Source organism: Mustela nigripes, chromosome 4, assembly GCF_022355385.1.
Source record: "Mustela nigripes isolate SB6536 chromosome 4, MUSNIG.SB6536, whole genome shotgun sequence".
In the NCBI taxonomy this organism is placed as follows: Eukaryota; Metazoa; Chordata; class Mammalia; order Carnivora; family Mustelidae; genus Mustela; species Mustela nigripes.
In genome coordinates, this window is record NC_081560.1 from 164,318,685 (window position 1) to 164,336,466 (window position 17,782).

Sequence of the window (17,782 nt, forward strand, 5' to 3'; positions counted from 1 at the left end):
TCTGTTAATATTTGCTAGTCTTACAAAGTGCTTATGTATATTCTTGAGGTTCATGTCAATTCACTAACATAAGCTGACCAGGTATCACTATCCCTGTTTTACAGATAGTCCTGAGTTAAGCGATCTGCCCAAGGTCATCAGCTGATAAGTGACAGAGCTATAACAAGAATGCAGGCCTCAGGCACCTGGGTGCCTCAGTCTGTTGAGGGTCTGACTTTGGATTTCAGCTCAGGTGGTGATCTCAGGATCCCAGGATAGAGCTTTGTGTTGGGCTCCATGCTTGGTGGGAAGTCTGCCTGAGATTCTCTCTCTCCTCTCTCTGCCCATCTCCTCCAACCCATCCATGGGCATTCTCTCTTTCAGATAAATAAATAAATAAATAAATCTTAAAAAAAAAAAAAAAAAAAAAAAAAAGTAATGCAGGCCTCTCCAGACAGACCCATAAATACAGAGAACAAGTTGGTGGTTGCCAGAGGGTTGGGGAGTGGGAGGATGGGCAAAATGGGTGAAGAAGAGTGGAAGGTAGAGGCCTCTAGTTATGGAATGTATATGCCATAGGGATGAGAGGAACAGCATAGGGAATATAGGCAACGGTACTGTAATAGTGCTGCAAGCTGACAGCTGGTAGCCACGTGTGTGGGGAGCATTGCCTAATGTACAGACTTGTCAAATCACTAAGTTGTACACCTGAAACTGAATGTAACATTGTATGTCAATTACACTTCAATTAAAAAAGGCAGAAAATAATGATTAGAGCTGATGTAGAGAAAATGAAACTCTTAGGCATTGCCGTTGGAAATACTGTGCAACTGCTATGGAAAATGATATGGTGATTCCTCAAAAAATTAAACAGAGAATTACCTCCTGAAACAAACAAATAAACAACAGAATGTACCTCTCTCAACATCAGAATTCTTCACCTCCCTGGCTCCTGAGTATGTCAGCCTTACCTCCACAATAAAACTGGTGGCTCAGAACACAAGAACCACATCTTTGATACATCTGTTTTCAATTCAAACCTAAATTTATTTATTTATATATATATATTTTAAATATTTTATTTATTTACTTGACATAGAAAGAGAGAGAGAGAGACAGCGAGAGAGGGAACACAAGCAAGAGGAGTGGCAGACAGAGGGAGAGGGAGAAGGGGGCTTCCTGCTGAGCAGGGAGCCTGATGTGGGGCTTGATCCCAGGACCCTGGGACCAAGACTTGAGCCGAAGGCAGATGCTTAACAAGTGGAAGTGAAGTTTGACAAGGGTTTAAAGACAGGCATTGTGGAGGTGGTGGTATTTAAGCAAGGGACCATAAAAGACCATAGGAGGATTCAGTGGCTCAGGAGGGAAGCTAAAGGGAAGGGTACAGGCAGAAGCAGCAAAGTTGAGGAGTTATCTATAGAACAGAAAAGAGTCATATGGAACTGGAACTCAGGGAACACATAAGGAAAAGTTGGGAATAAAAACTGGAAAGGTGGGGCGCCTGGGTGGCTCAGTGGGTTAAGCCTCTGCCTTTGGCTCAGGTCATGATCTCGGTGTCCTGGGATCGAGAACCACATCGGGCTCTCTGCTCAGCAGTGAGCCTGCTTCCCCCCATCTCTCTCTCTCTGCCTGCCTCTCTGCCTTCTTGCAATCTCTATCAAATAAATAAATAAAAACTTCAAAAAAAAAAAAAAAAAAAAAACTGAAAAGGTAAGCAGAGCCCTGTGTACATTTGGCCTTGAGTTCATAACGGAATAGAGGTCAAAGGTTTTGAGCAGAGGAGTGACAGGATGGACTTACAAATTTTTTTCTTTCCTGCTTTGTGTTTCTAACCCTTCCATGTCTGCACTCAGTCTCAGTCCAGACATGTAGGGGTTAGAGAAAAATCAGATGGAGCCCTCAGGCAGTTCTCTATAACCAAACAGCCTACAGCAACCAATACTTTTCAGACTGCACTGGCACAGTAAGCAAGGTGAAGGGATAGAGAAGAGAGCAATAGTGACTCTGCTTGAGCCCAAAAATGGGCCCTGATGTGAGCACAGGCAGTAGGAATAAATGTCCCACAGAACACAGCTATGTGTTGGGCATACGTGAGGCTTCACAAACACACATGCACAACTGTGCACTTACAGCAAATGAAACACCTGCTGGCCTTCTCATCCATTTGGGGGGTTTCTTTAGAGGAGGTATCAACGATGCTTGGGCCACTTGCTCTGGTACCTGCAATGGTGGGAGAGGCTGGCCTTTGCTGAAAGAAGAAGAGATCTGAAGGCAAAAGGACACCTGTATCACCAACCCCACATGGGGCCGCATCTATAAACTTTATTCTGGGAGGAATCCTGGAGATACCCAATCTGGACAAAGGCTGGACTCCCGTATTCTAGGGAACTGGTAGTGAGGGTAGAACTCCCATGCAGGAAGCTCTTGGAAAGCCTACTGCATCCATGGCCTACAGTGGAATATAGACACAGAATGGATCTACAGGAGAGAAGGAGATGAGACAGTTCGTATTTCCAAAATAATGGTCCCGGCATGGAGATCCAGTGTCCCCGAAATACTACAGGGAACATCCAAGAGAAAGAGTCAACATGAAGGTCTGTTTCGTATTGTAGCAGGAACGACACCGTCCCAGGAAGATGGGCACTACACCAAAAGTGCAGCCCTCCCATCCCAGGGCCTCCCAGTCTCCAATAGTTCCCCTTTCCTCCCAGGCCATTCGTCCTTTTCTCTCCCCCCACATAGAGACAGCATTCCCTCCAGCATTCTCCACCAAGCCTTTCAAACCTTGTCAGCCTGTCTCATCTGCTGGACCTCCCAGCTCCTACCCATCACGGAGTACAAACTGATCCAGCCGTCGAAGGAGGCAGCAGAGAACACTGGAGGGTCCCGGGGGCACCACTGCACATCAAAGCACCAGCTGCTCTGTGTGGGTAGCTTATATACTACCTGTGAGGGAACCCCACCATTAGGGAAACCCTGACTAAAAGGAAGGTAAGCCAGAACATAGCTTATTTCTTCTCCCAGCACGCCCACAGAACGGCCAGCCTACCTCACTGCTCCCCAGGTTCCAGCACAAGATCTGGTTGTCCTTGGCACTACTGAGCAGGAGCTCAGCATCAGCCTGGCTCCACGACATGGATAAGATCCCCCTAAAAAGGAAAGAGCAGCTAACATTTGTCGAATGCCTACTCTGAGTAGGGTACCTTATATATCTTGGATAAATTTCACCCCTGTAAAATGAGCAGTCTGATTTCATTTTACAAATAAGGAAAATGAGGCTTTGAAAATTTGAGGAACCTTCGGCAGTCACACAACCAGAACCCAAGTCAAATCCCAGAGCCTGTGCACTACACACTCTATTACTCTGTCTCCCATAGGTTCCTGCAGAATGGCCTGCTTCTTTCCCCAGCTGCAGAGTAGGGACTATGAACAGCAAGAATCAGACACACACTCAACCATATGGGTGCTTGTTTTAAAAAGAAGGGTAGTGAGGATTCAACTCTTCAAAGTCCCCAAGAAGGTATAAAGGCAATACAGCCCTTTAGTAAGAAAGAACAGTGTGGGGCTGCTTTTTCTGCTATGGGCCCAAGAGCTACAGCTTCAGGGGAAAGCCTGTTCAGAGGACAGACAGGAGCCAAGGTTCTCTTATTAAGGAGGTCTTGGATGAAGTAACCTCACCACTTAAAGAAAGAACATTATCCTTGAATCAGAGCCTGAAGATTCTCCCAGAGGCACTAAACATTGTCTCCAAATATTTCTCATGATCCCATCTATACGCCCTTTCTGGAAGTTAAATGGAATCTCAGGTTCTTTTCCACGACCTCAGGATCTCAAGGAGCTCCTCTTTATTGGAGCTACAGCTAGGACTTAGAGACTGTGTGTTCACTGGGAATTGCTTTGAAGACAGGAAAGATGACTGGTAACTAAAGTGAGCCATTCATTGCCTCCTACCCAGGTCAGTTATGCCCCACCATCCACCAAGGATGTAGACAGAATTTAAGACTTTACCTGCTGTGGCTCTCCAGCACCTTCAGGGGCGAGGAGGCAAAGCGCAAATCCCATAGCTGAATCACCGGGAAACGATCATCTTCTGAACACAGCACCAACTGGGTGGCTATGTCTGGGTGCCAGGCCAGGCCTGAGCTGTGCATCTGTGAACAAAGCAGACCACAACAGGTGACGTAATCTGAAACTTCTGGTTATGAACCTTTTCTGCCTAGTTGGAATAGGACTTCTGAGGGTTGGTTTTATGTCTTTTCTCAGTGATAAGTGATGACCATGAGTAAGTAAGGAACATTAGCCTTTGGTGTCAGCTGTTTAGCTTCCCTAAGCATTCACTCTCAACTGGAAATCTGCTAAGAGGCTGGACCTGCAAGTGCAAGCTGGGAGCAGAACACTGGCCTGGGGAAGAGCAGCTCTGAAGTCTAGGCACAAGAAAGAAGCCAGAGCGCGAGCCTGTATTCTGCCTTCACGACTCACCCTGTTGCTGTGATCGCTGACTTTGATGATAGGTTCATTCTTCCTGAGATCCCACACAACCACCTTGCCGCTGGGGTGAGCAGAAGACAGAATGTGTTGAACCTGCCGGTTCCAAGCGAGTGCCTTGATGTCTTCTGGAGGCTGCTGAGGCAGGAAGTGGGGAGGGGGAAGGGGACAACTTGTCATCCCTTGGACCAAGAGCCATTTGCTCTTCCACTGTTCCCAACCTCCCCACAGAAAGCCCAAGAGTCGAGATGGGGCTTCCCAAACCCAAACAGTGTCAGGGTGTGGGAGCTGAATTTTCCAGAGAGGATCCGTTAGGGGACTGGTGTAGAAGGTGAGAGAATGGCAGGCAGACTTGGAATTTACTCCTATCCCAAGGTGTTCCTGAGAGGATGGAGTCAAGATTTAAATCAGCCCTCTTATCTATGACAAAGAGAGTGGCAGAGAAGGAGGAAGGGAGGATAATAAAGACATGTAAGACATCCAGAAAGAATAAGGCAGAAAGACAAGCCATTGCTATTTTTAGGGCACAAGGTGCTATCAAATTTATACTTAACTTACCTCAGGATACTGTAAGCACAAGATAGAGAAGAGCCAGGAAGCAAAAAGATGGGCCCAGTTACAGACTGACAGGTAGGTATACTCAGAGACAGACATACACAAGATGCCCAACCGCATGGGAGAACCAGATATAGAGGCAAAGATGACCCACCCCACAAAAGGACAAGGATGTATCTGGCCCCACTCCAGAGCCCAGGGTCTTACTCTACTCTGCCTAAGCTCTACTCTGATAAATAGTATTCTCACTCCTTTTCTCAATGTCTTTTACTGCCTTTCTTCATCTTTGTTCCAGAAACCCTAGGACAGTTAATGACCACAAAGCACCACCCTTCCCCTCCATCCCTGCTATGGGTTGGCTGGTAACGTGTTAGTCTGTGGCGCTTTACTGCCCTCCAGTGGTGAAGTCCAAAGTCTCCGGGGCTCTGGGTGCCTCAAGAATTCAAGACTTTCCTGGGCAAATCAGCTGCACACTCTAATCAGCAGCCCTGGGAGTCTCCTTACCTGTGACTTGGATCCTGGGGTCATTGGCACATTGAGGTTATTCAAATCCCAAATAAAGATTTCAGAATCACTGGCCCCCGAGGCCAGGAGGTTGGCCTGTATGAAGAAAAGGCCTTTGGAGATACACCATCCCAGGAAAGGGGGAAAGAAACCCACATTTGGGGCTTCCAAAACCTCCCCCATAACAGTGTGAGAAGGGCTCAGAATTACAGACTAAAGGTCACAAGTGGCTCCACGGCTTGGCCATGTTAGACCAAATGAAATGCAGTACCTGGAAAGGATTAAAGTCAAGGGCTCTGACAGGTCCCGTGTGCTTCTGTCTCTGGGCAATCACAGGCTCCTTCCCCGAAGACAGGATGTGGGTCACATTGTATAGAGTAAGCAGGCCATTGTCCCCACCTCCTGCAATGATCCCGGAGCCTTCTGGAAGCCCACTGCCAAAGCTCCCCCAGATCAGCTTGTAAAACCTACAAAGAGGAGGAACCAGCATCAGCACCAGCTCAGATTCATGTCAGTAGGCAGAGAGGAGGCATTTCTGTCAGCCTCTGTCAATACATAGGCATCCCCACCAAGATGGAGTCTGCCTGTCTCCCTCACTTACCAGACACACAACACAGGTTTGCTTGCTTGGTCATGCCCTTTCTCTGAAAAAAGATTCTATCTTTGTAAAATAAAAAAAATAAATAAAAAAAATAAAAATAAAAAATAAAAAAATAAAAAAAAATTTAAAAATTTAAAAAATTTAAAAAATTTTAAAAAATTAAAAAAATAATAATAATAAAAAATAAAATAAAATAAAAAAGAAAGATTCTATCTTTGTTACACCAGAAGGCAGGAGAACACTGCCTCAGAGCTGTGTGGCATGCTTTTTTTTTTTCCCCCTTAATTAACATTACTGGGGTTACATAGACCCAGGGATACATATTTCAAATAGATTACTTAATCCTCACAACTCAAATGACAACAACAACTAACACTTACTAGATACTTCCTATATGCCCGGCACTGTTTTAAGTGCTTCACATGTATTAGCTGATTTAGTATTCAATAACCCTATGAAGTATTATTATGGACTCCATTTTTAATTGAGGAAACTGAGGCAGAGAGAATTTAATGAAACTTCTGTATACACAGCTAGTAATTTTATCCCTTTTGGACAGCTAGGAAGTGGCAGAATCAAGGTTTAAAGCCTGGCCCATCCTATTTTATTTATTTATTTTTGTAGAGCGAGAGTGAGAGAGAGAATCTTAAGCAGACTCCACACTCAGCATGGAGCCCGACGTGGGGCTTGATCTCATGACCCTGAGATCATGACCTTAGCCAGAATCAACAGTCAGATGTTCAACCGACTAAGCCACCCAGGTGCCTTGGTCCATCTTATTTTAGAGCCCAAGCTCTTAACTATCATAAAATAGTGTATTCTGCTTAGAGGAAGATCCAGACTCTTTTATACCTGACTATGAAGCAGTTTCCCTACACAAACAGTTGCTGTCCCCTCTTCCCTCTCAAACTGGAGGGAAGAAAAGACCCACAGACCTCTCCACCCTGTGTGTCTTCCATGTGACTGCCCTGGGCCAGCCCTACCAACAGAGAAGCGTAAAGAATAAACATACCTCTTGGGAAACACTTTTGGCTTTCTAATGATGCTTCTAATGAGACTCTGCCAGTGTCTTGCACAAAAGAAAAAGATGGACCCTGGGCTCCTGCAGACAAAGATGGTTCCTCTGCAAAGCCCCCAGGGAAAGCATGTGAAATCCTCAAAGCCTCCCAGGTAGCTTGTCCTTCATTCACAGTTGCCAGCCAAGGCTATTTCCACAGCCCTTCAGAGAAGCTAGATTTCACATCAAATGATACCATAAGATCCCAACCTGGAAATGAAATGTTCCCACACCCTGGGAACTGAGTGGGGTGACCAGGCAGGAACCTGTTCGGCTAGTCATGAGAGCAGCAACCGCCTGTTAGAAGTAAAGAGCTGAACACTGGTTGAGACCAGGTCAGCAACTGAGATAAAACAGCAGAGCTGACACAAACGGTGGCTCCAGAGCTACTGTCCAAATGGCAATGTGTTCTAAGGTCGCCCTGATCTTAATAGGGCAGAAGAATGTGTGCCACCCTGGTTCGAGAGGCTGCCATGTCCCCCTGGGGCTAGAGGTCAGTGTGGGCAGAGGGTAAGTCATCAGAGCAGCTACAGAAGCCCAGAATAGGTCTCACAGAAGTCAGAGAGTGTGGCCAGAGAAAAACTCACACACAGATGGTGGAGGATGCTACAGTATGGGCACAACTCATGACCTCCAGACCGAAGACAAAGGCACGTGACACCTCAAGGGGGAGTCACCAAAGGGCTGGAAAATAAATCCAGTTTTGAGAGACCAAAATGCAGATCACAGCGCGTGACAAAATGACTTCCTTTCTCTAAGCCTACAGGAAGTACAGTCCTACGGAAAACCATTTCACTGGCGAGGATGAAGCAGGAGCCCAAACAGTACATGACCCTTCAGTGGGCTCAAGGACTGTCAATCATCTCTGCTCTGCAAAAGGACAGGGAATCGCATGTTGCAGGGGCGGGGGTGGATGGGTGGGTGTACGCATGTGTTTGGATGCAGAGAGAGAGCTCAGAAGCATGCAGGCAAATGCAACCAAAAATGAATAACTGACAAATCTAAGGAAAGGTATACGATTACTCATTGTACTAGTCTACAACTTTTCTATGTTTGAATGGTTTAAAAATAAAAACTTAAAAAAAAAAAAACAAGTTGGCCTTTGGCTTAAAAATGGGATTTTTCAGACATTAGAAGAAGAGAGATTTAAGGAGAAGGTATCGAAAGAGTTTATATAGAAAAATGGGAACTTCAAAACATGAGAATACCGGTAGAATTCTCTGCTGAAGAGGTTCCCATGCAGGTGGCAACAATGAGCACCACAGAGCATCAGGAATGATGGGTGGCGCCTAAAGTAAATACAGATTCTTTACATACCTACATAATTCACATTTTTAACATGAACCCCCAGGTGATTCTAACAAGCAACCAGGTTGAGAACCCCTGTACTAGATACATCAGACTAATACCAGCCTAGACCAATAGGGGAAGGATGTTGAAATCCGTATTGATTCTGATGCATTTACGCACGCACTCTCAGTCTACTTATAGCCTGAGGCAGCTCCTTGTCTGCACTTGTACCCAGTGTTTCAGAGCAGTTCTCTTTCAGTCAGGTATTTCTAAATATGTAACATTTCTCTAATGCATCATGGATTAAGGATAAAGAGGTCTTCAGGATTCAAATGTGGTTGAGCCATAAAAAGGACAGGCAAAGGAAGGGGAAAGGTTTTGAAAAGTGTATGTTTAGGTAACAATGAAGAGAGACACAAGGAAGGTTTCTTTTTTTAAAAAGTGGGGAGTACCTGGGTGGCTCAGTTGGTTAAACATTCAACTCATGATTTTGGCTCAGGTCATGATCTCTGGGTCCTGAGATTGGGCCCTGAGTCAGGCTCCACGCTCAATGGGGAGTCTGCGTCTCTCCCTCTCCTGCTGCTCCCTCCGCTCTCTCTCTCTCTCTTTCAAATAAATAAATAAATGAATAAATCTTTAGGGGATAAAAGGAAAAGAAAAAAAGAAGAAAAAAGCAAATACATGACTTGTGTGTTGACTTGTGAACTGAGTACTTAGCTGCTGCTTTTTTTGCTATAAAAAAAGAAAGGGAAGGAAGACTGAACATTAGACCCGAATCTAGAGCCTAGTAGGTTCTTAGCAGCCATCTTGCACAACCTCTTCTTTATACATAAGTAAGGAAACTGAAGAACACTGTCAGAATACAACCTGCGCAGTCATGGACCTTTAGCGAAGGATGCAATACAATTGTACTTTCCACTAAACCATGCCAAAGATGACACAGAAAAGAGGAAAGCATAAAGCAAAGAATGGGCAGCTCTCTACCTACCTGATCAACTTGGTCAATAGTTTGAAATGTGGGTTTCTGAGTGAGTGACTGAACCCAGGCTGAGCCAAAAGAGGGTGTCTTAGACTCTGGAGTGTCTAAGATAATTTCTTCAACAAAACTCAATAGATTGGGGTGCCTACGTGACTCAATCAGTTAAGCAGCTGCCTTCCACTAGGGTCATGGTCCCAGGGTCCTGGGATCGAGCCCCGAATCAGGCTCCTTGCTCAGTGGAGAGCCTGCTTCTCGCTCTCCCTGCCGCTCTGCCTACTTGTGCTCTTTATCTCTCTGTTGAATAAATAAAAATCTTTAAAATAAAACAAACAAACAAACAAAACCACAACTCTAATAGATCCAGGTCTAAAGGTAATTCTTTAGTTCTTTGAAAATGCGAATCAATATTTGGATACAATAATGGAGGTGGAGAAGAAAGTAGAGATGAAATACTATCAATAGGGTTAACTGTACCATTTATTTTGGTTATAGTCCCCAATCCTTGCAGGATGGAACAGGGTATGAAGTGAAGTTTATGATTCCTTTATTGGGTACCTACATTTCAAAAAGGGTCCCTTCAACCTAGTTGGCTGCAAAACCTACCACTCATCACCCCTGAAAAGCTCTCCAGGCATTAAGATTAACTGAAGAATAACTATAACAAACTGAAATTGCAGATACCAATGCTCGCTTTGGTAATCCAGACATTTCTAATGTCACTTGTTCATTTAACGGATTTTATTAAGCATCTAACAACAGGCACTGTTTTAGGAGCCAGAGATACAGCAATGACTAAAACAGACAAAATCTCTGCCCACAGGGATCTTAGGATTCAATTTCAAGATTTCTTTTTTTAAAAGATTTTATTTACTCATTTGACAGAGAAAGAGAGAGAGAGAGAGAGCATGTGCACAAGCAAGGGGAGCTGCAGGCAGAGGGAGAGGGAGAAGCAGGCTCCCCCCTGAGCAGGGAGCCCGATGAGAGGCTTGATCCCAGACCCCTGGGATCATGACCTGAGCTGAAGGCAGATGCTTAACTGAATGAGCCACCCAGGCACCTTCTTTTTAAAAAACAAGAATTTTTAAAAAGATTTTATATATTTATATATAAAATAAGTAATTGATTATATATATATTTTATATATATTTATTGTGTATGCACAGGCATACACAAGCATGATACAAGATTTCTTAAGCAATTATATTGCCTCTATTAGGAACTCTTTGCCCTAAGGAGCCACTGCTATGCTAAGGCTGCTACTTTGCTGGCTGAGGAGAAGGGTCCTTGCCCATGCCCCTCTTCTTAACTCCAGGAGTACGAATGTTATTGCATTAGTTCACCCCTTTTGGGGGCCCTTGCTTAGATGCTAAGAATATTCCATGATTATTGGTAAACCCTCCAGTGGCTGCTCTTCAAAAGGGAAGGTACTGGAAATACAAAGATATGCAAAAAAACTATAAAATAAGGGATACTGCCGGAAAGTGACAGAGGGGCTCCAGGAAAGGAGAACAATAACTAACCTTTATTAGGTTAAACCATGAAAGGAAAAAAAAAGGGTACTTCTGTTTAAATAACTTAATTAATCTCTCAGATGAACCAAAAAACGCACAAGAGAATGCAAAGTTGCATTTTGATCAGTGATCTCTAAAGTGGGATGAGCAAGGTAATTTTCTGAGCTGTGGGAAAAAGACTTATTTTTTAATGTATAAAATTATAGAAACTGCATTCTTAATAGTAGAGTAATATATTACTTATATTCCCCATATAAGTATATAAGTGTGTGTGTGTGTGTGTGTGTGTATCAAGTATAGTGAATATTCACATTCTTCCTGGTGGTATGAAAATCTGGAGACCACTGCTGTAAGCCACATCTTTACAAAACCTATAAAGGTTGAATAATAGAATAATAGAAAGAAGGTAGATTTTGGAGTTAGGCCTAGAGGTAAATCCTGGCTTCTCAGGGTTTCAGTGTCCTCCTATGTAAAATGGGAATAATGGTATTTATGGCTTAGGCCCATTTTGAGGGATGAATAAATATACAGAGCTAGTGTCTGGTCTGTATACATACCCTCTGTGAATGCTAGTACTCAGCCCTGAAAGCCCACCAGAGGCCATGAAATCCACGAGTACCCAATCAGTGCCTAACCACGATGAGGAGAGGCTCACTCATTCTCCTTCCACTGGCAGAAAAGGAGATATTGTGTAAGGTTATCTTCGCAAGAGCTGAGGGAGGAAGGAGCCAACATCTCTGGGTCAGAGAGAGATCAGGTACTTAAGGGTTCAGCTCTGTGTGAGGTGTCTCTATCACCTGATTCTTTTTTTTTTTTTTTAAGATTTAATTCATTTATTTGAGAGAGAGAGAGAGAGAGAGAGAGAGAGAGAGCATAAGCAGGGGGAGCAGTAGAGGAAGAGGGAGAAGCAGGCTCCCCGCCGAGCAGGAAGCCCAATGCAGGATTCGATCCCAGGACCCTGGGATCATGACCTGAGCGGAAGGCAGACACTCAACCATCTAAGCCAGGTGCCCTCTATCACCTGATTCTGCCCAACACTGCCGCTGCTGCTGACCAAAAAGGTGCAAGTGGGTGTTTTAAAAAATCCTCTTGCAAAATAAACCCAGGGTTAACTTCTCCCCTCACGTATCTCCTCATGAGCTCTGAGAAGTACACATTACTACCAAGATTCCTCAACAGGGTCTATATCAGGATCTGTCCCACACACCCATTAACAATTAAGATATAGTACCTGCTTGAGGCAGAAAGGACTCCCTTGTGTTTCAAGTCCAAAGAGGGGTCCCTGAAATCAACCTCAAAGATTTCCAATGTGCCATTTGTGCTAAAGGAGGCATCTAGCTGCTGGGCAGATGTTCCTAGGCACAAGAAAAGTTAGGAAGAGGCAGCATATAAGCAAAAATACATGCATGGGTTTGGGGTATAAATGGTTGGGGAATGGAGAGGCAGAAGAACAGGAGAGGACTGTGAATACCCTTTTCCAAATGGTAATTCCAAGGAAAGGAAGAAAACAGGAGGTGCTCAGGCTTGAGCCATAGTTCAAGGCTGCCCTGAGGTACTCCAAACACTTAATGTCGCTTTGCTTATGCTTCGAGCAAACCCCACCGTTCCATGACTCTAAAGCTTTCTCTGAAGCTCAGTAAGGAATTCTGGATATTAAGTCTCCCCTTGACTTATACCTTCAGCAGATCGTAGTCCACAATATAATCATACCTGTGGCCAGATACACAGGGTACTGGCTGGCTGGGCTCCACGCTTGGACAGCTGGCCGTTCAAGTTCCTTTAGCTTCATGGTCAGTCCTGTGTGGGGCAGAAAACTGACATGGCCCTCAGTCCACTGAAAATAGAAACCTGCAAACTTAAGGGTCAGATTCAAGGAGTACCTGCAGACATGAAATCTTGTTTCTCTCTCCCCACCATGGAATGGGGATTTCGGGAAAGTAAGGGGTAACACACACATAATGATCTGTAGCTCTGCAAGGACAGTTCACTTACCCAATTACGGAAATCTAATGCATTTACCCCCAAAAGATATCCAAACATAGTGGCTGCCACAAGCCCAATGGTGATGATAATTATCAGATCAGATAATATCTCAGTGACCTCATCTACTCTCTTGGCTTTATATATCATCCATATGCTGATGACCCCCAAATTTGTACCACCAACACAAATTTCTCTTCTGAGCTCCAAGTTCTTATATATAAGTTGTTAATCAAACATTTCCATTTGGATATAGCAATGATACCTAAATTAGTCTGTCTAAAACAGATTTCTCTATTCCACCATCTCCTCTCGCCAAATCTGTTCTTCCTCCAGTTTTCTTCATCTCAGTAACTGGTACCACTCTCCACCCAATTGCTCAACCAGAAAACCTGAAAATCCCCAATTCCTCCTTACCCCCTTATTCCCTTCTAATTCATCATTAAGTCTTTCTGATTTCACTTCCAAAATTATATCTTAATCTGTTTACTTCTCTCCATCTCCATCACCACCACACTCTTTGAATATACCATCATCTCTCACCTGGGTTACTGCAATAATCCTCCAACCAGCCATCTTCACTCTACCATCACCCAATTAATTCTCTACACAGCAGTGGAAGTGAACTTTTAAAATAAAAAAGGGGGGAGCCCTGGGTGCCTCAGTCATTAAGCATTTGCCTTCCACTCCGGCGGTGATCCCAGAGTCCTGGGACTGAGCCCCACATCAGGTTCCCTGCTCCACGGGGAGTCTGTTGTTCCCTTTCCCTCTCATGCTGCTTGTGTTCCCTCTCTTACTGTCTCTGTCAAATAAAATAAAATCTTTAAAATCAAAGAGGATTGGCATTCCATGCTTAAAATATATATATATTTTAATTTATTTGACAGACAGAGATCACTAGTAGGCAGAGAGGCAGGCAGAGAGAGAGGAAGGAAAGCAGGCTCCCTGCTGAGCAGAGAGCCCAATGCGGGGCTTGATCCCAGGACCCTGGGATCATGACCTAAGCTGAAAGCAGAAGCTTTAACCCACTGAGCCACCCAGGTGCCCCTCCATGCTTAAAATCTTTCAATGACTTCTACTGCACTCAGAATAAAATTGCATTCAAACCCCTTATGACCCTCCTCAAAGGCTCCAGCCTACCCCTTCAACCTCATCTCTTGCTACTTTCCCCTCTTATTCATTGTGCTGCAGCCACATTAGCCTTTTTTTTTTTTAAATATTATTTATTTATTTATTTATTTATTTGACAGAGAGAGAGATCACAAGTAGGCAGAGAGGCAGGCAGAGAGAGGAGAAGAGGAAGCAGGCTCCCTGCTGAGCAGAGAGCCCGATGCGGGACTCGATCCCAGGACCCTGAGATCATGACCTGAGCCGAAGGCAGCGGCTTAACCCACTGAGCCACCCAGGCGCCCCCACATTAGCCTTTTTTCCTTTCCTGGCTTTATACTTACTCAAAGCCTTTTTTTTTTTTTTAAGATATTATTTATTTATTTGCCAGACAGAGATCACAAGTAGGCAGAGAGGCAGGCACAGAGAGAGGAGGAAGCAGGCTCCCTGCTGAGCAGAGAGCCTGATGTGCGGCTCAATCCCAGTACCCTGGGATCATGACCTGAGCTGAAGGGAGAGGCTGTAACCCACTGAGCCACCCGGGCGCCCCCCTCAGAACTTTTAAATTGTTTTCCATACTTTGAACATTCTTCCTTTCATTCTCTGCATACTGGTTCCTTATCACACCTTTCTGGGCTCATCTTACCCCCTCCAAGAGGTGAGCCATCCAATGAAAATCAGACTCAATCTGTTTCCCCTTGCTAACCTTATCTGTTGAATGAAGGTAGACATCCATTTTAATTCTGTGGTTTCCAATCCAATTCTAACGCATATTCAACGTGCGATCCCAACAGGCTGGCAAAGTGGCAGGAAAGTGTTTTGTTTGTTTGTAATGTAACACTGAACTTGAGGGAGGAGACTTGGGACCTGCTGTGACCTGCTTAAGGAAGCCACCATCAGGTTAGTCTCAACCTAGAAAAATAGCAGGTAGTACTACTCAATCTGTAATGTACTTTCCAGCCTGAAGAAAGTCTGAGGCTGCCAATTCAGTCAAGATTCTCAGTGGGCCTCTAAACACTTGAGGCAACGCAATCACGTACGGACTTGCGGCACAACACATCATATAGTCACCACCGCCACCTGCTGGTCAAAGCCATTTTCACGTTTCCGGGGAAAGCCCTTAACAAAAGTAGAAGCTGTGTTTAGCACTACTCATTTAACGTGCAAATCTCAAGTCTCCCAATGGCTCTCCGTGGCAAGTACTATATGATCCCCATTTTTACGGGGAAGAAAACTGGCCGGGCCGAGACGTGAACCCACAACAGCCCCCACAGCCCAGTGCTTTTAACCATTATACTGGTTCAAACTAAACTCAACCGCACATGAGGTGTTAAATCCCCGACGATCTGGAAACTGGGAAGATGGGCTTTTAAACTACTTTCAACCAAGAGCCGAACGGACTCCTGCAGTGATGGAGGGCGGGCGGCAGCGACCCGGCCAGGCCCACGCCCGGGACGCACGGGAAGGCGCGAGGGCGGCGCTCAAGGGAGACCCTCGTCCGGCCGCAGCACCGCCGCGAGGGAGCCGAGCCGGGTCCAGCCCGAGGGCGGGCGCGGTGGGGCCCTGAGAGGCGCGGGCCGGGGTCTCCGCTGAGGGCAAGCTCCCCCGCGACTCTCTCCCGAAGGAGGGGAGGCACTCCCGGGCGCCCCCACCCCCAAAGAGGTGGGCAAGACCCACCTGCACGGGGAGCCCCGGTCAGGGTAGCGCGGCGCAGCCAGAGCCGGTCTCCTCCGAGGGCCTATGGGCTCAAGTGGGCGCTGCGGACGGCGGCTGCCGAAGGCCAAAAGTAGTCCTGTCAGGGCTTGGCGCGCGCAGAGCGCGGGGTCGAGGAGCTGGCTGACCCGCGGAGGAGGTCATAGGATTCTCGCTTTTGCTCCGGGCTCCCTCACCTGTCCTGTGGTTGCGCAGTTCTGCGGCGGTGGGTCAGATCCTGCGACGGCCAATTCTGACCTACTCGATTTGAGCCAGGTTCCGGGAACAGGCCCCCTACCCCGCGAAAAGGGAAAATACTAATTCATTATTTGTTGAAGTGGAGAAGACCTGGTACTAGTTCCAGAAGCTCTCAGTGGAATCCTAATTGAAAAGGTAAATAGCAATCGAGGCCATAAATAACAGCAACGCACTATAGCCCAGCACCAACTGGTAGCCAATAGCTGTTGGCTTTGTGAATTGTTTTTTGACTAATGAAAAGGTACAGGCATGCAGGGGGGTTGGCATTGTAGACCAGGGGCTTCCCGGAGGGCTTCAGGAACATGAGACAGGTGGTCATACGTTGCAGCAGCAACGTAGGTGATACCTCATAGAGAAGGAACGGCCCAACGAGCTAGTGGGCCCCTTGGCATTTCCGTTACCATGAACTAAAGAGGCCGGATACAGGTTGGGAATACGAGTTCAACTCTGGGGGTAATCGGTAGTTACAGAGAATTATGAGTAGGGATGCAGTAAGATGAGGATTGTTATTTTGAGACAAGTAATATGGATTCCCTTGAGAGAAACCAGAGCTGGAGGCAAGGACTCCAATTAGGTGACTAACAGTCCAGGTATCAGGTGATGACAGCCTGGATTAATATAGCGGCAGTGACTATAAAGGAAAACTGGACAGACTCTTGTGACTGATGAAGGTTAACAATTGAAGAGGGAGGTGAAAAAAATATCAGATGGATTTTTTTTTTAAGATTTTATTTATTTATTTGACAGAGAGAGATCACAAGTAGGCAGAGAGGCAGGCAGAGAGAGAGAGAGGAGGAAGCAGGCTCCCCGCTGAGCAGAGAGCCCGACGCGGGACTCGATTCCCGGACCCTGAGATCATGACCTGAGCCACCCAGGCGCCCCTCAGATGGATTTTTGTATGCTGACTGAGGGAATTACAGCATTTTCAAATAAAAATGTTCTGCCGGGGGTGGGGGGGGCGGTGCGCCTGGGTGGCTCAGTGGGTTTAAAGCCTCTGCCTTTGGCTCAGGTCATGATCCCAGGGTCCTGGGATCGAGCCCCACATCGGGCTCTCTGTTCAGTGGGGAGCGTGCTTCCTCCTCTCTCTCTGCCTACTTGTGATCTCTGTCAAATAAATAAATAACATCTTCAAAAAAAAAAAAAAATGTTCTGCCGGGGCACCTGGGTGGCTCAGTGGGTTAAAGCCTCTGCCTTCAGCTCAGATCATGATCTCAGGGTCCTGGGACAGAGCCCCGCATCGGGCTCTCTGCTCAGCAGGGAACCTGCTTCTCTTCCTCTCTCTCTGCCTGCTTGTGATCTCTGTCAAATAAATAAATAAAATCTTAAAAAAAAAAAAAAAAGTTCTGCCAGCAGCTAAAGAACTTAGACCTGTTATCTGTGATTCAAACCTTTGGTTTAATGTGGAAGTTCCACCATGTTTTTGCTGACTACACCTCCAAAGATGGTGAATTGGTTGTTATTTTATGACTGAGCCCCAAATCACTGTGACACAAACCTAGATTTCCTTTTTGGGTGGACTGAAGGGTTTTGAAGTCAAGACAGACCATTCACACTCTTCCTGTGTATTAAGTACTTACCAAGCATTTCTGGAGCATCTTAGCACAACAGTGGATGAGATGGGAGGGCAAGTAAACAGGGTGGAAAATGGAATCTTAGAATATACCTCAAATTAGGGAATGAGGCAGAAATGTCACTGATGGGAGCACTCTGGAAGAAATCTGGACCAAAAGTATAAGGCAGTTCCAAGCAGGACAGGATTTAAAAAATGAAAAGTACAGGCATTC

The 17,782-nt window shown here is 45.6% G+C and overlaps 1 protein-coding gene across 6 annotated transcripts in view; it reads right to left on the reverse strand.

Annotated features, from left to right (window-relative positions):
* Positions 1–15,821, reverse strand: part of SEC31B (SEC31 homolog B, COPII coat complex component) — a 38,159-nt gene extending 22,338 nt beyond the window's left edge. For 3 of the 6 annotated variants that reach the window (XM_059398356.1, XM_059398354.1, XM_059398351.1), the window contains exons 1-10: positions 15,726–15,821; positions 12,672–12,758; positions 12,193–12,316; positions 5,795–5,990; positions 5,524–5,619; positions 4,459–4,602; positions 3,988–4,130; positions 3,029–3,128; positions 2,764–2,925; positions 2,110–2,244 (exon numbers count right to left, since the gene is read on the reverse strand). In XM_059398356.1, the coding sequence (XP_059254339.1) occupies positions 2,110–2,244; positions 2,764–2,925; positions 3,029–3,128; positions 3,988–4,130; positions 4,459–4,602; positions 5,524–5,619; positions 5,795–5,990; positions 12,193–12,316; positions 12,672–12,750 (1,179 nt within the window). In that variant the 5' untranslated portion in view covers positions 12,751–12,758; positions 15,726–15,821. The remainder of the gene's footprint in view (positions 1–2,109; positions 2,245–2,763; positions 2,926–3,028; positions 3,129–3,987; positions 4,131–4,458; positions 4,603–5,523; positions 5,620–5,794; positions 5,991–12,192; positions 12,317–12,671; positions 12,759–15,725) is intronic. The other 3 variants (XM_059398352.1, XM_059398353.1, XM_059398355.1) reach the window with 3 other exon arrangements.
* Between the last annotated feature and the right edge of the window lie 1,961 nt (positions 15,822–17,782).